Below are 21,622 nucleotides of genomic sequence, written 5' to 3' on the forward strand. Positions count from 1 at the left end.
GATAGATAGATAGATAGATAGATAGATAGATAGATAGATAGCTAGATAGATAGATAGATAGATAGATAGATAGATAGATAGATAGATAGATAGATGTAAATATAGAATAGAGAGTTTGATGCCTATATGTTGAAGCTGGCTGTGCAGTGACCTTGTGTGTCCAGCTGCCTGCCTCCTGTTGGTGTTGGAGCAGAGGGATGTCTCCTGCTCTGTACTGTGAGCTGTGTGCTCTGTGCTGTGAGCTCTGAGCTGTGTGCTCTGTGCTGTAGAGGGGCTGTTCCCTCACAGATCTCAGCTCAGTCCGTCCAGAGCAGCGGCGGGGATGAGCGCTGGGGACTAGGCGGCAACGCAACGACGCATTGAACAGGTAAGAGCGGCTCCAGGTCGACCTGTAACCCGCCTGTCACCCAGCCGTCCGTCGGGACTTGTATTTTCCTACATTTCACGACACATGCGGTCGTCAGAGGAGGCTGAGAGCAGCTGCTGTGAGTCGCACACAGAGGTGGACAGTCGCATCTGCTCTGCCTTCAACATTTCCAGCCGTCCCTCAACTTGAAGCCCAGCCAGCTGCCTCGGCTGTCCGGCTGCCTCTGCCTCCCGTGGCGGGATCGGAGCGTTGAGGAGCGGACTGTGGCGCCGTGAGGACGCGGCATCAGAAGGTGAAGCGGTGGGAGGATGGAGGTCTTTATGGTTTCACTTGAAGCGAGTGTGCGGTGTGACTGCCACTGTTTGCGGACGCGCTCATATCAGCTGAAGGTTAAAGACCGCTGATGGAGCTAGCTGGGCTAGCGTTAGCCCCGTGTCTGCTGTGGAAGAGAGGCCAAACTCCGTCCAAAAACGCAGTTTTAATTGTCCGAGCTCACCAGCAGAGGTTTCTGTGGAGATGAGCGCTGATTCAGGACTGAAGGGGAAATACTGCGACCCTGGCTTGTGTTCGGTAACATTCTGTGTCACTCCAAACACCTATTACTTGTATACTGTTATAAGTTAGAGAATTGCTTCCCCTTCAGTCTCCTCAGCAGTATTTCTCCCACAGTGTGCTGTGATGGGCGATACTTGCAGCTGGAGTTATAAAACAGAGACTGTCTCATTAAAATACAGTCTGTATAGTGGGTCATTCATCCGCCGAATTTACCCGAGCACCTCTTACTGATCCGTAGGAGGTCTCCGGGCTTCACTCAGGTATGCATCTCCTCCTTACTGCAACGAAACCTTAAACAGACAGATGTTTGAACGGAATTTGGCGTGCTTTCTGCTCGCATCTGTGAACTGCGCGCATTTGGGGGGGCTGCTAGGCTAGTATGCTACGGCAGCAACCTGCAACGGAACCAGCGGGGCTAACGTCACGCCGAGCCTGTCAATCATTTCATAAGGACGCGGTGACAACGGTCGGGTCCAGTCCCGCAGCTCACGGTCCTGGTCGGTGCTCAGGAGCACCAAATGGCGATGAAAAACGAGCTGCGAACAGCTCTTGGCAAATGGTTCGCTAAGTTTAGATTGCTTTGATGTGTGCGTGTTGTCACTCTGTCACACCTGCTGTTCGCATGATGATGATGATGATGATGATGGCTGCTGCTCGACCTCTCTTCTCCTTCCTCACGCAGCCTCCTGACCTCAACTGTGAACAGCCATCCTGTTGTCAGTGGCCTGAACCTGCTCAATAATGCGACGAGCTTTATATTGTTTTAATATTGAAGGAGCTGGAGCCAAACAGGGTTTTTACAGTGTAGTTGTATTTAATAGCCTCACAGTGTTAGCAAAATAATTTTAGAAGGTCTTGTCCATGATTTGTTTCTGTCACATAGGGACCTCTAGAGGCCACGTTATCAAAGATTTCACCTGCTCTGTTCAACTTAAAGATTATACTGTGTAGTGTTTATGTGATCGACTCATCTGAAGTGGTCTGTCATGGCCTCTGGTCTGATTGTTTTGGTAGTGTTACTTATTATGGAAGCACTGTTTGAAGTAACATTGCCTGGGCGTGATGCGCTCCTTCCTGCCAAGACCTTTCAGAGCTCGGTGAACTTGCATCAGAAGCTGTTAGTAAAATGTCAGTAAAGGAGAGGAAGAACTTGCAGATAACAGCAGCTGACGAGTTTAAAAGGCTGCAAAACAGAGCCCAGATCAGCTCCGGCTAATGTGCATTTTCACAGGGAAAGGTACGAAGGATCTTAAGTGTGTTATGCATTAGGTCTTTCACACATCCTTGAAAATGGGATGGTGTGTGAACACAAGGCCCTGCTAGATGCCCTGAGGTGGGGTGGGGTATGGCGGGACGGGGAGTGTATTAAGAAGGGAAGCAGCTCATTAATTCCTTCCAGCAGCAGAGGAAAGGGTTGGTCAGCGAAACTGGAGGGGCCCTCCACGGTCCACATGAGATGAGTCATACCAGTTCAACTTTCAGGAGTGGTCCACACAGCCAGCGATAAGTGTGGGCTCGGATGGCTTCCTGGTGTTGCAGGCAGCCTGGTAATCCCGGGGCTAGACTTTCCCTTTCCAGTAATCATGTGTGTGCATGAGTTGTTTCAGCACGCATGACAGTCTTCCTCTCTCTGTCCACTCTGTCTTCAGCTTTATTTTCTAGGCCATCAAGAAAATGAGTTTCTCTGCCATTGGGTAGCTATAAGCAAAGCCTTTGAAAGTCATCTGATGTTTGCCCGGCTACAGGGATCCCCTCGGAGGTCCTGTGTGATGTCACGTGTGATGTCAGCGCAGAGGTGACGCAGGCAGGAGGAAGGAGGCTGGTAGATGAAGCCAGCCAGAAACGTGTGAAAGCTACTGACATCTGCCAGTGTGGCTCTCAGAGTGAGAACGTAGGGCAGTGAATCTGAGGCCTGAAATGCACGTTAGTCTTATATATTGTTAAATAGCCGGTGGATGTTCACATGTCAGGCAGATGGCTGCCTGCTTTGTGATGTCTTTGTGTCAGGTTTATGTCAGTGCTCTGATGGAGCCCTTGAGATAGCCCTTGTGTTTACATAGCCCTTTTCCAAATTCATCAGGCCATCTTTCATGACAACGTTTCATTCCACCTGTAATCTGCATCACAGCCATCTGTTAGCATAATTCCTTGTTACATCATATATATTTATATATATTAGAGGTGTGGAATTTCTTGATTATAAGATGCATCGCGATGGGGACGTGGAAGATTCTGTATCGATGCAGTGACAGAGCATGAACTGGGGATAGTAGCCTATATAGATTGTTGATTTTTCTGGCCTTGCATGGACAATGAAGTTGTAAAGTTCTGTTGCAGCATTGCTCTGATACATTAACTTGCGGGCGAGGAGAAATCATGGAGGGAGGCAGATATCAGCAGCGGATGGCAACAAAGGCACCCAGTATTTTGAGAGCAGACATCCAGACATATTTCAGATGTTGTGAACTAGGTGGGATGCCCGAACTGGATGAGACATACTATGTGTAAAATTTGCCTCACAGAAATGACCAACCATGTTAACCGTTTTTACCCAGAGCTAACCATGAAGAATACAATGAGCCCTGTTAATAGCCAAGAACTGAGGAGGCGCTGTCGAATTTGCTGTCCAACTCTGATACCCTTTTCACACTGGACAAAAACCTAACAGCCATTAACTTCTGGCTTTTGTCTTCAGTGTGAATGTGTACAATCAGCATTTAATCCTGCGTCAGTTGACTCTGCAGTAGTCACGGGTTTATCAGCTCCAGCTCCGATTGGCTGTGACGGAAACAAAACACCTGGGTAAGGCCGCTGGCTTGTTAATACTTTCAAATCCGCCTCTGCTCAAGCAGCGCTCGACCGTCGTTCTGTCGGCACTGAGATTGAAAGAGAGACTGAAGTCAAAGATATTAAATAAGTAACCACTGTTAGTGGCAGTAAGTGGCTTTCAAGATGTCTCACTCCTTAGCAACTTCTGTTATCAGCTCCAGAAAAAAATGATGTCTAATTCAAAAATGTTTTAAAATGTCTCCTGGATGTAGTCTCACGAGCTTTGTGATCTGCTGCTTATACTGTTCCCTGACAAAAACTAAACAGAAAGGCAATCTCAAACTCTTACACTGACAATAGAAAAGGAGTCGAGCGCCTATTTTTAGTGGCTGTGCCTGCTTTTAAAAACCCTCCATATACAAGCTAATTTTGGTGTAAAAGGTGTATAAGACAGGTGCGTGCAGCACAGTCATGTTTCTGATGTTTGCCATAGCTTAGATCTGCTATGTTCAAACAATACTTTTGTAGATTTTAGCGCTCGCTTGGTGCACTGCAGACAGATTGTTTTGCTTCATGTTATGTTTATGTGTTGAGGTGGGTCACACATGCATACTGGCATTGGGATGATGCAGCTTTTTATAAAGTGATTATGAAGATGTCTGAATAAAAAGGATGAAAAAGCAGCCGTGTGCAGTGATATAGAAACTTGAGGTGCCATACATTGATGCAGCAAGGATGATTATTCATTCTAATCACTGACAGGTGAATCATAATCAAATTGAATCACGAGGCCAGTGAAGATTCACACCTCTAATATATATATACATTATTTATACATGACAGCTTCAGATATCTTGATGAAGCACAGTATCTTGGATTTTTGGTCTCGCTGTGTTTTGGTGGATTCTACCTTTCCTTCTATTAGACTGTACAGGAGGCATGCAGAGTCCATCTGATTAGCAGAGAGCCAGCGTGTGCTAACCCTTTGATCACTGTGTTTCTAGCTGATAAAGCGTGCCACTGTCATCTCTAGCAAGCCCTGGACCTTGATAGACACTAATTACCATGAAGCCAGTTTGGCATGCTCAGAAACAGCATGGCTTGGGAATAGTTCAGTGCAGGTGAAACCTACTGTGCTTCAGAACAGTGCCTCCTAATAACCTCTGCTTTATGTTTTTTTTCTTCCTTAATGATAAGGTAATTGTCAAATGCTGGCAGGAGCTGTGCTGTTTGAATCTTCCTCCACATGTGAGAGTTGGATGCATTCAGTCGAAGGAGATCTCATGACGTCAAATTTCAGCTGACGTGAGTTAAGCCTGCTATACAATGGGAAATGAGTCCATTGATATAATTACCCTCACATTGTCAGTGTCTTACTGGTTGCTGCACGTCGTTGCCTTGTGCATTAATGAGCTATTAGCTGTACTGTTCTGGTGCGTAAGCTCATTTGTTATTGAACATTTTCCTTCAAACACTGATACTGCATCGGATAAATGTTTGGCTGGACTACTTTGCGACAGTCTGAAATGAATAAGAACCAGACCGTACTGTTTGAGACTGTGATGTGTTGGAATATGGTGGAATAAAAACAACACCCCAACACCACAGCACCCCCACCCCGTCCCATCCTGCCTTTGATTTAGCTGCCAGCAGAGTCTGCCTGTAATAAGTTTTGGACTGAGGCAATGCAGCGGGAATATCTCAGCGGCCCACATGCTATTGTCTGTGAGCTGCCATTCACAAAAGCAAAACAACTGTTGCCATGGGATACGCTCAACAAAATAACGTAAGTGGGTGTTTTTTGGCTAAACCTTTCCACATGAGCTAATTGACTCACAATGCACGGGCCCAGCCTGTCGCTACTCTCCACCAGGAGGGCGTGGATGCTTGGGAAAGCACATGGTTTGCAACGTGGTGATGAGCTCTCTTCAGTGAAATCTTTTGTTGGTAGTATCATTTAAGCAGATGTTCACATGATAGTTTACAAACCTGATTTCAAACCTTCATTTTCCATCATCATAATAGTGATTTAATTGCCTTAAACTGCATGGCTCCTAAGACCAGTGGGATTTTTCTGATGGATGGTGGGTGTCCAGAGGGCAGATAGCTCCCCAGATAATATGCCTACACTTTATGTTGCTGAGTTACAGTCTACCTGAAGAGGAGAACATTGTGCTTCCTAGAGGTCAGTGTGCGGTAAAATATGGCCTGAGGTGTGTAGCTGTTCATTCCTCTGGCCTCTAACGTCTTTCCTCAGGACAAACGGAGAGCCTGATTGGAAACATTTGCGACACTGTCGGCTCTCCTCCGTCCCCGCAACGACGCACTTCCTCAGGAAGAGAGACGGCACAGTGATGTCACATAGATAAACAATGTGCGGACCGTTGCTGCTTGCTGAATGTGATGGGCTGTCATCCCTGAGAAACCCCTGTGCGTGCACAGTCCTAACAGATGCAGGCCAGAGACTAGCCAAGCACACGCCCACTTGGGTCAGTTGTTATAGATCCAAGGTGAGTGGGAACAATGTGGCGGCGAGGTGCGGCTCTTGTGGAATATTTTTGGAAGCAGGCTAATCGTCTTTTAGGTTCCAGGCTCTGGTGTATGAGATTTCTTTTGTTGTGGTGTTTTTATGCTGGAGCCTGTTAAATCCAGATTTGTTTTTGTCTTCACTTTTCGGAGGGATGTGCTATTTTAACACATCTGTGTCTTCTTCAGGACAACATTAATCACTGTTACTCACTTTGTTTTGACCACAGGGCAAAAAAAATCTGTTCTTCTACTTTATGCTTCTTTTTACATGGACCTTCACCACTACTGACTATTTATAAAGTTTATTAAAATAGCCTGTAACCCATGCTTGCAATCTGGACTATATACTAACACCCTGTAACTCTGCAGTTCTTTCCTCCCTGAGGCCTGATCTAGGTTTCTGTCCTGCATTGTCTGCCACCCATGCTGTCCCTCTGCTTCCTTTCCTCCCCACCTCCCAACTATGCCCTCATCTCAGTTGGGCCATGAATAAGAAGCTGACACCAAACTGTCAACCTGCAAGCTGTCATGCCCCTGCAGCCTGCCGCTGGTGTAACCCCCCCAACAAAAAAACCTACAAAAAATGCTTGTATCTGTTTTTAATAAACAAGGTTGAGGCCTTGACAAAAGTTCACTTGACCTCAAAAGCAGTGGCCTTACATGTGTGACTAGGTAGTAAATGTAAATGATGTTACAGTAGTAGTGTAGAGTGGCTGATTGGAGAAAATGTGGAGGCTGGTGTGAGGGTCGTCTGTAGGGAACCGACAGCCCTCATGTGGTTCTATTTATTTTTAGCTTACTTTGCAGCATATGTTATCCATAAACTGTATCATTAATTTCTCTCTTTGAGTGAGCCATGTCATTAAAATGCAGCAGATCTGCCCTTTTTTTCCAGTTGCCAAATTCAAGAGCCTGTAATGCCAGTCTTTTGCACACAAGAAAGCATTGTAGCGAAACACAATGTTGTTGTGTTTGGGGGGATGAAAGCCGGCCATTGTTGCATACCGTTGCTTGAATCCGAGGTTTTATTTGATATAAAATGGGTAATTCCATTGCGTAACGGCATTAGCAGTATTTAAACCGAGCTTGTCATGGGAAGGAAGGAGCGGGGCTGGGTTATGGGTGGGGGACTGAATGAGGGCAGGTCACTTTACCTGAGGAAATCCTCACTTTTACTGACGATGGATATAATCCTCATTTAGTGATGACACCAAGAGAAATTGCCTCAGATTAAGGGTTTAGCTAGATTAGATAGCATATGGATGTGCAGTTAAGACAGGTTAATGTGCAGCTATCATAACGAAAGTGAATTATCATATTAATAAACATAACCCTTGACCTCAGGCTCACTTAATTAAGCCTTTGCCTGACTGGAGGGATAGTCTTCATCTACAGGAAGGAAAGGTGATAATGCCAATCTGACTGATCTTTCAGTATGATACTGGCTTCTGGTGTTGGTTCTTCATTTAAAATATCAAAGATGTTTGCATTGTAGAGAAAAATCTTTATCAGGTGGCTTTGGTTGAATAATCTGTAGTAACAAATGGCCACAAATATAATCATCTTTACTTCCATTTTGCTTGCTTTTACAGATTTTAAGGGACACTACATGACATATTGAACATGGTCATTGGCCTGCTGCCCAGCTCAAGTTCAACCACAGTTCATGGAATAACACTCAATGAAAAACTGTATGTCCCAGGTCCACATGCTCATCTGGAAGCAAATGACGTAAACTGAAAACCCCCTTTTTTTTTGCATCGACATCGTTCACAAGAACCCTTCTTTCAAACGCAGAATTAGCCTCTCCTTGAGGAGATTACTCAAAACGCAAATGGAAAGAGTTAAACTCAACAAAAGTATTAACTGGGTAAGCGCCAAGAGTCAATCCTCCAAAACTAACAGGTTTAAGGTTTTAAATGAAAAAGATAATCGTATTAGAGAGCCAGACATACAAAGAGAGCGGCATTTCACGGTCTTGGATCCCGTTAATCACCTGGTAGGCTATCCTAGGGTTCAGGTACAAGGAGGAGGGGGGATGGGAGGGAAGGAGGGAGGGAGCAGGAGGAAATAAAGTGGGTAGTGATTCTGCCCTCTGAGTCAGGACTCCTTTCCTAGATGGATTTTTTCATCTCTATGGGACTATCTTGGCTAAACAAACGCTAAGAAGCAAAACAAATGCAAATCTGTTTGCAGCTGAATACATTTTGGTGAGGCTGTGTTGGCCGTCTGTTTTTCAGAACTGAAAACAAGCAATTTGGCTCTGCCATTCAACAATCATAGTGTGATTGGCTTTTAAACTGTCTGAACAGCATTTGATTCTGGCAACGAGTCTCACGCTGCTGTTCCTGAATGCCATTTCTTATTAAGGACAGCCAGGTTGTTGGCAGTCTGTTCCAGTGGAGAGTATTGAATGAGTGGGCTGCAGCAGCATCTGTCCTGTCGACAAGGCAGCAAGCATGACTTCATCAAGGGCATTACATCATGAGCAGATGCACCCCGGGTACCATCAATTCGATTCCTCACCAGTCCTTGATACTAATACTTACAGTCATTTTTTGGGAAGAAAGCAAAAGTCATAATGCTAATTTACCTTTACATCACTGTAGAATATGAGGGTTTACTTAGTGTAATTGCAGTGTCCCTTGCTCTATCGCTTTGTGGGACGCTTTGTCAAAATTGGTGCCTGTAAAGAAAACACATATATAAATTGCTATTATTTCAATTATTGATTGGTTTTGTTAATTATTGTCTTAATTAATTGTGAACTGGAAAATATGAGAAAATAGTGACAAATTTTCATCACAGTTTCCCAGAGCCCAAGGTGACTTCTGTACGTTTTGTTCAACAAACTGTCGAAGCCCTGAATATACTCAGTTGACTATCATAGAGGATTAAGGAAACCACCTGAATATGCAAGAAATATGCAAACCCTTATCCAAGACGGAATTTTTTTAGGGCATATAGCTGAGAAAAAAAAACCATCCTCATCCTTTTAGAGTCTAACCATAAAATACTTTTGAGATGAGCAGAAGATGTCGAGAGAGAGGATGTGGAGGTGAGCAGAGAGGAATACAATCCCCCAGCTGCCTCATTGATGCAAAACATGAGCAGTGCTTGGCTGCGAACAGCTACCTTACAGCCACTGTATGGAAGTCTACAGGGAGCCCACTGTAAACAGTGACATTTCACTGCAGCACCAGCAGCCTTCTGAAAGTCTTGTCGCCACTGATCATCATGCTATTGACGGTTGTTTTTGAGGGTGTTTTGTTTACCTCCCAGTCCTCCTCAGTACTGGACATGGATGGGTTTGGTGCCGGTGATCGGAGACGGAAAGAGGGTTGTTGCTAGGAGGACTAGGGCAGACAGTTAGGAAGGCGGGTGATCTCGGTTTTGTCGTCGCGGCTTAGAATTTGGGTTTGGGGCTCCTTTTTTGTTTAGTCCTCTCAACTGTCTGTATGGGTTGGGACCCTTGACTGGACACGGGTAGCGGGGATAATGGTTTTATCATCACCTTCTTTTCTCTGTCTCTCTTCCTGTCTCTTCATGTCGTCCCCCTCTGTCTTTTTTTTCCCAGTGATGGCCTCAGCTGCGCAGCTGTGCCGGTGATCCTACCGCTGCATGTAGGGAAGAAGCGGAGACGCCTTGACAACCGACCTACCTTCCTCTCTCTCAAAAAAAAAAAAAAAAACATAGAGAAAGGAAAAAAAGAAAACACACCAGCATAAACAAATGCGACCATGTACAGCGTGGAGGACCTCCTCATCTCTCATGGATACAAGCTGCCCAAGCATACCACCTCCTCCTCCACCCCTACCCCAGCCCCAGCATCCTCATCCCGCCAGGCTCCCTCGTCCTCACCGCCGTCCTACAGCAAACACCATGAAATCCTGGAGAACATGCCCGGCCCCAGGACAGTGAACGGCTATGAAAGAGGGCCCATGGTGCCCTATAGGAATGGTGGCGGAACCAGGCAGCCACAAGCGTATGGCGGTGGCTGTCCCAACAACAACAACGAACCCAGGGACAGGAGCCAGTCCAGGCGGGAGGGGGAGAACCGGAGCCAAATTGACACCCACTCGTTGGGAGAGTCGCTAACCTCAGACAGCGGGTAAGACACAGTCTGGGCTGCACCTTGAGAACAGTGATGTGCTCCAGTGTGATCGACCCTTTTGCATGTTCTGTCCTGGTTATCGTAGCCCTCACCCTTTATTGATAAATGACACAGTCATTCATTGTCATGGTGCTTTGATGGAGCAGATTAATGAAATTAGATAAATCATCAAAGAGTTTTGCATGGGGATTTTGCAACTACCCAATACTGCTGCTCAGTCCCTCTTGCCATCTTTCTCTCTTTCCCCTTGTGTATAACTTCCTCTAATTTCATCGCTATTTCCCTCTGTCCTCCTCTTCTTAGTCAAGTCTTGTGTAGAGGAGGAGGGATAATGTGTGTTGGAGTCTTAATCTGCCACACGGGACCTTGGAGTTGTAATCAAAACAGCTTTTCGGCAGCCCTATGTGCCCCATTTTAGTATGCCCAGTTCAACACATACAAGTTGACAGATTTGTGACGATACCCTTTTCCCCACTGTACCCCCAAACATAAGCAATATGCATAATCAGCTTCCACTGTATCACAAGCATTATACCTACTTATATAAGGCATACCCCATCAATAATACAGGATTCTTATATGGTTTATTTAAATATGTATATGCAGGATAGGCTATATTTAGCTTAGTCTGGAGTTATGCAATTGAAACCCTCTCGGGTAGGGACTGTTAGAACGTATGATGCTTCCAGAGATAGCGTCAGGCTGCAGCCGATTTATTTTTTCCTGAAAATAGGAATGTTTAGTTTGCCTATTTGCACCAGTTCAGGGGGTTAGTGTGCTGTAACTGAGACAAAGTCAATACAGCTGTTCCCATGTCCACACAATTAGGCAGGCTTGTCAGATTTTTTCCCTTTTTCCTTACATTTTGTTTGGCTGACTTTCTTTTTTTTCCTCTAATCCCTTTTGCCACCAGCCAGTGACAGAGCAACTGAAAATAATCAAATGACCTTGAATAATGTCAGTGGTTGTGTCAGTGTTTTTTCACTTTTGGGTTTTATTCTTTGAGACCAGTAATCCGCATTTTCATGTCGCTGATCTGCCAGTGCTATCAGAGCATTCTATTGGGAGTGTGGGAATTGCTAAGACATATGTTCTGTGATTTCAGTCCGTTGTTTGTTCATCCCTCTTTTTTTCCTCTGATCCAAATCCGTTTTGCCTGGCAGCTTGAGTTTAGATAAGGAACAGGCCTATCTTGGCATTCCCATTAGGCAGTGCTACTTAGACCCAATTAGACTAATGATGGTAACCCATCTTACATGAGATGTCCTTACATTTAGAGGATTGGTATTGCTACCCCCCCTTCCTCCAGCAAACATCTCTGGCCAGTGATGATCATGGATAGAAATGTCAAGGACACTCAGTGGCCTTGGCCTCGAGGGGTAGTACACATGTGCATGCGTCTCGTTTGCATTGTCAGTCAGTCAGTCACTCCACAAATAGCCTGAAATGAACAGGCTGTATGCAGAGACCCATTGCGTCTTGTTGTCAGGTCTGCTATCAAACATCTTTTCAAAGACACAGCAGGAGCTTTCCCTACATAGGTTTTGTGAAATGCTTCTCATTTTCTCAGATTTAAAGGTAAAGAACAGTGCAATAGAGAGATTGTCAATGAAATGTCCTCTAAATTGCTGATCTGTCTTGGAGGACATCCGGGACTAACAGCCACAGTGTGTCATTGTGTAATGTGTTCATTATGTCCCATAGGAAATCACAATTACCAGACACTGCACTGCTACTCATGATCATCTGTCTCCATCTAGTGGGAGATTTTTTTAATCTGTCCACACTGTAGTCCACATCAGTGATTATTTTGCCTCTTATTCTTTGAAAGGTTTACATTGCACATTGCATTGGCTCATCTTTGAATCAACAAAAAAAACCCTCAAAGGACCTTAAAGGTCAGGTTATGTTCCAAACGAACTAGTTAATTCAAAACATATTTGATGGATACTTGATTGATGGTAAAAGTGTTAATGGCTGTTTTGAATGGCTATACACCAAGGCTGGCTGAACTGCCTGCCATCATCGATCAAATATGAGGATAGCTGCCAACAGTTTTGAGCAGTCTTTCATGGATGGAATTCATTGTTTTGAACATGAAAAGGGACAAATGTAACAGAAGTAAAAATAAAAAATTAAATTAAAAACATTTTTTTTTAAAAAGCCTATAGCCAGTTCTGACATCGGAAAGCTGTATAGAGGAATGGGGTTTCAGACACTATTTGACCTTCCAACTGGCGCTTAGGTTGAAGTGTACCAACAACTTTATGTATGTGTGTTTCCTCACAGATTCTGTGATGGCTCCAGAGGTCCTCAGTCACAGTCCAAGGACGTGTCGTACTGGAGGAGGAGAGGCCAGGACTTCACTGTGTTGCTGGACTATGCTGACTTCAGAGAGCCCCATGGAAGTGGGCAGGGGGTTTATGGTAGGCCTGAGGGGTCTCAACAAGCAAGAGGCCAAGAATTGTCTGCAGAGGAGCGTCAGAGGGCGGCTCAGGAGAGGCAGCGCTGGGCAGCACAGGCCCAGGCTCAGGCACAGGCTCAAGCACAGGTCCAGGCTCAGGTACGCTCTAGAGAGAGGGAAGCTGCCCTCCATCAGTGGAGGATGGTGGCTGAGAGGAAGTGCCAGAGCCTGGGGACAGATGAGTGGCGTCCAGCTGTGAGCTTTGGCCGCCAGCTGTCACAGAGTGAGGGTGAGCGTTGGGCACAGGAGCAGCAGCGGCTCCATGCCAGGACACCAGAGGGCATGGTAGTCCACCCCAGGACCAAAGCCAAATCCCAGTCCCTGCCCAGGATGCTGCAGCCTGAGAGCCTGCAATATGTGGACATAGCCTCCTCCGGACAGGAACTGTACAGGCGGGTCAATGGCCACCCACTGTCACACCACGACCTGTACAGGGCGCCCCGCTGTCCGGAGAATGGCAGGCCGGCTAGTGCCAACCAACTCTCAATGACACCAAAGCCCCGTTTCACCCGACCCCCAAGACCTCCGTCCTATGAGATGCACCAGCAGATCAGGGGAAGCTGTGAGGTGTTGTCTGGGAGAGACTCAGTGATTTCCCAGTCCAGGGACAGAACGCCTCTTCCCATATCAAGGACAGTTGACCCCCAGTTGGACTATTTTGCACAGGACTCTGGACCTCCAGGATACATCCCTCCTCCATCATATAAAAGAGCTCCAATAATGGGAGGGGGGCGCCGGGGATATGGGGAAATTGCTGTTGACTACAGGTAAACTGCTGTTTTCTTTGTGTTAAGTTGATGTAAGAAATTTGATAGCTCTGGTAGTACAGATTATTCAGATATATCTAACATTTCAAGACAAAGGAATGCTTTAAAGGGACTACTTTTTACATATATATCAGGCCCAATCCAGATTGGGATATATCTCTCCAGTTGGGGTTTGTGTTATCCAGTAACAACAGGGAGGCTCAAAGCTTCTCTAGATAATTTACTGTTATAAGTTCTCTGGGGATATGTGTTGATATTTGTATCTCCTGTGCAATGAAGGTATACCCTGTGTTGTATTCAGGAAATGAGCTCCAATTCTATTGAGTCCACATTTGCTAAAGTAGTTGCCAACTTGCTAAACAGATACTGGAGTATATAAGTAAAATTTGCTTTGTTAACATCACTTAAATCTTTTCTTTAAGCCCTCACTCTTTATGTATTTCCTTTGTCTTGTTGAAGTCACTGCTGCTTAGATAAAGTGCAACTGTGCTGTTTTTACATAGGTACAGAGGGGATGTGTACCAGCAGATACATGTGGCTCCAGATGGATCACACTGGTTCGCCAGACATCCAGCTGGCTCCTGGCCTGATCCCCAGAGAGAGAGGAACATGCCTGGGCAGAAGCAGCTTTACCCGGTGTATACAACCCAGGAGCACCCTGGTGGAGGGATCCAGTATATCCCCTTTGATGACCCCCGCATTCGCCATATTTCCTCAGCCCTGGGTGGCAACTCCCTGACGGACGCTGACAAGATCCGCCACATCCGCAACGAGCTTCCCAGCGTCACCGTGTCGGAACCTGCATCCGACGACAGTGCCTTTTTGCCCCCGCCATTGGGGCCTTTCATCGCTGCCAAACTGGCCAATGATCCTAACCAGACGTCTTCTAGCAACTTCGACAATGACAATAACAGGTGGCACAGTGATTTGCACAAAGAGACTGTCGATAACTTCCCAGCAACTGACCAAAACTGCAACAACAGATATCCCAAAAACCAACGTCCTCCTCCATCTCCCTCTTCAGCTTTCCAGGCCCCATTAACAAGGACATCTTCTCACCAGGGGTCCAACTCAGATCAGGTCTTTGCAGAAACCATCACCCAAGTGAAGAAAATTGCCCCAGATTCAGGGCCAGAGAACAACAGAAACACCAAGAGAAGAGTGAGTGAGACCATCTTCTGCCTTGTGTCTGTCCCTGTTCACACACCAACTAACATTAACAAAGACTTAGCGGCAGATCAGAACAACAATGAGACAATGCCAAGCCTGACTGTCACCAGTGCAGACACTTTCGCTGTGGGCCTCAAAGAGAGCCTGAATGTGCGGAGTAAGTCTGTGAATGAGATGCCCATCAGACCCCACTACTCTCATTTTCACACCAGCAGCACATCCTCAATGAGGAACTACAAGAGGGCTCCTCTAAGGAAGGAGATAATAGATGCCTGGGCACTTCAAGCCAATGAAGACAAAGAGTTATGCTATGCTGGGTCCTGGCCTGGAAATCAGTACCGTAACCAGGAAACACAGACTGGATCACCTTTGACAGTGGTGAAAAGTCCTGAACCACAGAGTCCTCCTGGGGGTCAAGAGCCTGTTCAGTCTGTCTCTGACATAGCCACAGACAGTGGTCTGGGGACAGACACTAGCTCCCCTTATGGTTATCCCATGGCAGGCCAGAAAAACCTTCATCTCTCTAGCAACAGCGCCTTCTCCCGTCTCAGCCTCAGCCCAACACAACCGTCATCACTTCAACCCTCACATCAAGACCCATCCTTGCCATCAAAAACACAGGATCAAGAGGACCAGCAGCCATCATCTCCCAGGAAGAGCAGCTCCAGTCCCCCAGAGAGTGCAGAGCAAGTGGCCTTTGGTCAGTTCCTCTTAAAGCCAGTGAACCGACGACCCTGTGATGCCATTGGTGAACTGGAGAGCATTAATAAGGAAATGGAAGACACAATCAGCAAGAGACCCAATGTTGGTCAGTGCATTGACGATATAGATGGGTTGAATAAGAGATTAGACCAGTTTAAATCAGGAGCACATTTCAATGCTGGTCCAGAACCAGGCAGAGAAGCCATCAGTCTTCCTCCAATGCACATAGAAAAACCCAACATAAAAGTCAGATCAAGATCCTTGGCTTCTACCGCTGATCTGGACTCCATGGACATTAGGAGTGCTTTCTCCAGGCCACAGGCCAACAGCATACCACCAACAAATGAGTTATCATTACTCCTCAACCCGAGTCCCAGAGACACTTGCCTTCCACCCTCATTACCCCCACACAGTGAATCAAACCTGCTCTATAGACAGGACATCCCAGTCCCTCAGGAGTCCTTACTTCGGGATGTGGGGTTAACAGTCTACACAGAGACTCCTGGTGGTCCTGGGGAGCCAATGCACCGCTCACTCTCAGTCCCATCTCCACTCGATCATAAGGAGCTTAGTCAGTCAGTGCAGCTGTTGTATGAGTGCAAGACAGCTCCTGTTAAATATAGTGGTAGTCCTGAGCACAATACAAATAAAGAACTTCAAGCTGAGGCAAAGAGAAATGCTAAATCAGACAACATTCCACCATCCAGGAGTGAGGTGAATTTAAGGATCTGTAGGAGCAGGAGTGAAAACAGCAGATCACCTCAGAAGGAGGGGTCACCACATATCACTAGATTGACCAGGGAGGTTTCTTTTGTGTTTGGGATTGATGATGGTGATAAGAGATACGCCATGTCTGAGCCTATGACCTATAAGAATGAGTCAACCATAGCAGATAGGCACCTGGAGAACTTACTAATCCAGGAGAAAGCCAATTCTTTACCTGCAGAGGATCTCAGCAACCTGTATGAGGTCAAATGTGCTAAAGGTATCCCTGAAAATGAATCCATTGAGCAAAGGGCTGCTAGGATCCTGGGTATATCCGTCCCAGTGGAAGCCTTGGGTGTGGCTGACAAAGAGTCAGAGGACAACCAGGACGATAAAGATACCACTGTAATTGAGAAACTACAAAGTCAAGGTGAAGAGACAGAGCAGGTGATAGAAGAGTGTGAGCAAGTCATAGAAGAGAGCCTGATTGTCCAGGAAGCAGAGACAGAGGAGGTCAAGGAAACAGGATCAGGAGTGGACCATGAAGAAGGAGAAAGACAAAAGCACAGTAGCAACCACAGTGATGGTGAAGACAATGAGGACACAGAGATTCAGTCCCTGGTGGTACTGGACATGCCTGAGTTCCCACCCAGTAAGCTCCACCTATCCCTGCCTGTGACCCCTGATGAGAAGCTAGCACTTAGCATGTGCAGTGTGGAGAAGAGGGGGCGAGGTGGAGCATGCAAACTAATTGAAACCCTGCAAGATAAGCTAAACTCTTCCGCTCCTTCATCTGCTACATCTTTGGGTAGGTCAACCCCAGACAGGATTGCCCATCTGAAAGAGCTGGACTCAGTGTCTCAAATAAAACGCCTCAGCAAAGGATCGGACTCTGAAGAGAGGGATGGTAGCAGAGAGGAGACTGAAGATCAGGAAGAGACAAAGGAGGAAGCTCTCAAGCAACCTGAAGAGGAAGAGGCTAATACTGTTGAGGCAGAAGGAGGGAAGGAGGATGAAAACCCTGACGAACACAATAATGCATATGAAACGCATGACAAGTTGGGAGATCCTGAAGAAGCTTGTAAACCTAAAGAAGAGGTGAATGAAGAGATATGTGAGGAAGAGCAAAGACATGAAGAGGAGACAGAAGAGATGAATGTTGAGATTACACTAAAAGCAGAAAATGAAGGGAGTGAAGAAGAGGTTGTTGAATTAAAAACAGAAGAGCCAGAAGGAGAGGTGGAGCTGAAATGTGTGGAAGATGACAAAGAAAAGCCTGTGGAGATGGGCAGAGATGGGCAGACTTTGGCGGACGTCACTAGAGCTGAGGCGGCACAAGGCACGGAGGGAGAAAAGTTGCCCAAACCAAAGCAGCGCACCAGGCTCAAGAAGCCTCCCCTGCTTCCTAAACCTCGCAGTGTTCCTAAGAGAGAAATAACGCTACCACTCAGCTTCAGCACTGGGACCTGTGGCCCCTCGAATATGGAGGATGAAGAGATGCTCCCTGTCTCAGGTAGGCACAAAGGAATTAAGACATGAAGCTTATGCTTGTTTTGCCATTACAATGAAGCAGCGTCACACTATATTATGGCTATTAGCTATGTACAAATGGGTTAGACTCATTCTGTTGGTGATGGGATACTTGATCTTTTGGAAATATTTGCTTTCTTTCAGAGTGTGAGTTAGTAATAGTGATATCAGTGTTGTGTCTTTGCATTAAGTGCTGAGCTTGAGTGGGTACGGGGTGTGCCTACCTGTGCACAAGCAGAATGTGAAGACTTCATGGATTTAGATTGGTTATGTGTTGGAGCTATTCCTTAACATACTCCTATGCAGCACCTCCAGCTACATTGTTGGGTTTGGTATATCGGTTTTGTCTCGCTTTTGCTGAGAAGTTGTTCGAGCACATAACTCCTAAAATTACAAATTGTAGTTTTTACACATCTGTGTGTGTACTGTATGTATTAAACAAATGAGATACAACAGGATCATTAGTAAAGAGGTGTTTGTAGGTTTTTAATCAGCAGGTCTTTGGACTGAGCCGTTTCCTACCTGCTTCCAGTCTGTATGCTAAGCTAGGCTAATCACTGACTACAATAGCTCTATATATAATGCATAGACACAAAACCGCTATCAATCTTCTTATCTCATTCTTAAAAAGAAAGAGTATAAGTATATTTTCAAAATGTTCAGTTATTCATTTAGAGTTATTCATTTATGCCCTGTGCAGTTTACAAAGACAGCCAATACTACCTTCCTGCAGTAGCGGAGGCTGCACTTTCAGGACCACAGTTTCAGGACCCTAGTTTAATACCTTTTGTTATAGTTTTGAAGGTTTATTCCACCCAAATGAAATCATTGACAGAATAATGTCACCTATGCAGTCTTTACAAACCAAACAGGACCCCACACTTCAAAAGATTGCTCTGTAGTACTGTGTACTGCTGGCTGAAAACTCCACAGGGAACCTTTCATTTCCACCCTTTTCAGGGCAAATTATATTGTTCTGACTTGTTTTGGATTGTGTTGTCTCATCTTTTCTTTCTCGCTTTTCTCATCAGACTCCTACGACCCCAGTCGAGTGGAGAGAGTGTAACCTCTGACACTGCCTTCACCACTGTGGAAATCTGTCTTTCTCAAGTTAACAGCTTTTTCCAACAACAAAGGCTTTCATCTCACCTCACGACTTAGTCAGCTGTGACCCCTCCAATATTGTTACACATTACTTCTCACAGAACTGACTGTCCTGGTGCTGCGAGAGCATTTTTACAGCCAAATAAAGGCACTGCTGGTGCCAATTCTCCAGGCCTTTTCAACCTCGGCGTCCTCGTCCTTCCATTCTCTCCACCTCTCAGAAAGTTAATTTGCTCAAGCAAGCAGACTTCCTTCTTTTGAAGTTGTCTTCTTTTGCTTTTGGAGAAATGCATGTCATTATTCCCGTCTGCACTTGGGCTCCTTCTCGAGCTTGGGTGTTGAAATATGAATGTAAAAGTGCTTCTGCTCAACAAACAAAAGAAATGTAACAGATAAAACAACAAGAAGGCAACAGTATTGCATTACAATCAGTATTATTAACCACACCAAATGTAAATAAGAAAGAGTTATAAGATTTTATGAAGAATATAAAAAAATCAATTTAAGACATTTAATTGCTGAAGAAATGTATATTTTCTTATCTATGTTAAGAAAAGACTAGATTTTTGGAAGTGTAGTCTTTGGGTGTGCTACTAATGAAACCCTGTGCTCTTTATTCTTATACTTGTGTGATAGAGAATGTACTCAGAGAGTCTGGATTGCAATGAGAAACACTGTGGTCCTTGAATAGTTTCACTCAAGAGCAATATAGTCGTCTTATACGAGATGTTTGTGACATGATTTGAGTAGTAAGTCTCCATTTCAAGGAGCTGATCGCATTTAAATGTCGTGCTTTAAAGCTCTACCTTTTGGTACAAGTGTTAGGTTTGCACTGCTGAGATTATTGGCTTAATGTTACCAGTGAGCACCTGATAATCTCTTCAAATACTCAGAGATTACAGTTGAGGGATTCATACTTGCACCCTCCCTGTTCTCCGGTGCTGTCGGTCTCAGTCTCATCATCAGCAGTCGCAGCGTGTATCACAAGCGTCTGATTTAAGTGTTATTTTTGTTAATCCTCATACTGTTGAAGAAGAAAATCTATATTTTGTGGCATTAACAGAAGTCTATATTTAACCGTGGAGTTTATTCTTTGTTCACATCTTGGTTTCTGTGTGATTTCAGAAGTGCTTTTTTGCAGGAAACGATAGATGTAGCTATATTGATCGCAGTGTGCCTTGTACACACTGTTTCTGTGGAGAACTTCATTTGTGTGTAACACATCCAGTGTTGTTGGTTTTATGAATCCTGATTTAAACTGGACATGAGTAACTCATTTTACTTTCACGAAAACAGAAACATTTGGAGTTTTTTGGCAATAATAATAATAATGTTTAGCTGAAGAAGCTTACTATTGATGCTGTACAGAACATTGCTGTTTGGATACTAATAGCAGTATCTGAACACGTTCAATAATTTAATGTTGACATATCAGTGCTTTATAAGTTGTGGGCATAACTGGCAATTGGTTAACACTCACTTTACTTATGGGGTAGCAATACGAGAAATTAAAACACATACCAAACCAAACTTTATGCTATGCATTGGACATCTACATTCACTGGGTTTAGCACCAAAATTCAAAATTAAAACTGCAACTTCTGGTTTGCTTGTTTGACTCTGTCACTCTTCGATCCAGCTGTATGTGATGTTGTTGTTGGATCTGGATGTAGACTTGCGTGGCGGTGGCTCTGACCGGAGTTCATCAGTGGAAGCTCAGTGCGAGGTTTTGTCTTTGTCCTGTTACCAGCCCAGTACCCATACCTCTGTGTTCCAGGTAATGTGTTATCTGGTTGTTCTCGTAGGTCTTTTTGTACTGCAAGTTCTTTGTAACATGATATAGACTATTGGTGCACATCTTGCTTTGATATTTTCTATTTTCATACAGAAGTATGTACAGCTTCTTTTGTATGCGCAGCATTTTTTTTTCTCTCTTTTTTTGTGCATGAAATGCGTAAGAAGTCACACAGAGAAGGTGTATTTGCATATAATTGCATTTGGTACTATATAGTCTATCCAATAAACAACTGTTATATTTCATATAATGTATATTTTATTTTCAAAAAGTTATGCTACATATTTAAAACAGAACAGGTATTTTTAGATTATTGTGAAAAGGGAACTGTTTGTGAAGGCACAATATTTGTCTACATCAGAAATGATCATTATGAATGATCAGAAATAGAGACAACTGTGTGCTACTGTACAGTACTGCAGAGTATTCATAAATAAAAGTCTTTGCATGAAATATGTCGTCTCTGATTTCTGTACATTCATGAACATCATACATTATATGATGCAAGAGAAAGCTTGGACAGTTCTGCTAGTATTTAAAAATAGTAACTGAAAACTAAAGAACTGTATACTCTATGCCCCTGGGTTCCTGGGTACCCAAAAATGAAAATCCAGTCATCACTCCCATGCTGGAACAATACTACTTGGCCTCAAGGTTTCCGTGTGACAAGACTTAATTTAAGATTATGCACCATGTGAGCACGATACACACAAAAAACTACCTGCTCAGCACCAAACAGCAATCAGCACGAGATGAGCTGGGGAACATAGTGAAACATTAATCAGCTAATGAACCATATATTTCCCTCAGGATTTTCTTAAATTTCATTTCATTTTATTTCCTGTATTTTATTTTGGAAAGTTTCTCACTGATTCTTGAGACTTTGGCAAAAACATGTCCCACGAAGAAAAGTGATAATACCGTTGAAAATGAATAACATTTTCTTGTTTAAAATGATCATGGTTGATCATCTGTGAGTCTTTGTGAGTGTAACATTTTTACATGTTTGTTTATAATTTTATGATTTGATTATATGCCATCCCAGTACTCA

General features: G+C 44.6%; 1 protein-coding gene across 1 annotated transcript; it reads left to right on the forward strand.

Annotated features, from left to right (window-relative positions):
- Positions 1 to 283: 283 nt before the first annotated feature.
- On the forward strand, positions 284 to 21,024 carry jcada (junctional cadherin 5 associated a). Its single transcript, XM_073488580.1, has 5 exons — positions 284 to 367; positions 9,798 to 10,331; positions 12,624 to 13,565; positions 14,069 to 17,655; positions 18,704 to 21,024. Exons 2-5 carry the CDS (start codon positions 9,961 to 9,963, stop codon positions 18,736 to 18,738), a joined length of 4,935 nt encoding a protein of 1,644 aa, XP_073344681.1. The 5' UTR covers positions 284 to 367; positions 9,798 to 9,960; the 3' UTR covers positions 18,739 to 21,024.
- The last annotated feature ends 598 nt before the right edge of the window (positions 21,025 to 21,622 follow it).

This window comes from Pagrus major, chromosome 19, assembly GCF_040436345.1.
Source record: "Pagrus major chromosome 19, Pma_NU_1.0".
NCBI classification, from domain to species: domain Eukaryota; kingdom Metazoa; phylum Chordata; class Actinopteri; order Spariformes; family Sparidae; genus Pagrus; species Pagrus major.

Excerpts from the sequence above, each read along its gene's own strand:
- jcada (XM_073488580.1), top strand. The coding sequence starts at position 9,961 with ATGTACAGCGTGGAGGACCTCCTCATCTCTCATGGATACAAGCTGCCC. Across the intron at positions 10,332-12,623 it reads TCGCTAACCTCAGACAGCGG|ATTCTGTGATGGCTCCAGAG; the intron begins GTAAGACACAGT and ends GTTTCCTCACAG. Across the intron at positions 17,656-18,703 it reads AGAGATGCTCCCTGTCTCAG|ACTCCTACGACCCCAGTCGA; the intron begins GTAGGCACAAAG and ends TTTTCTCATCAG.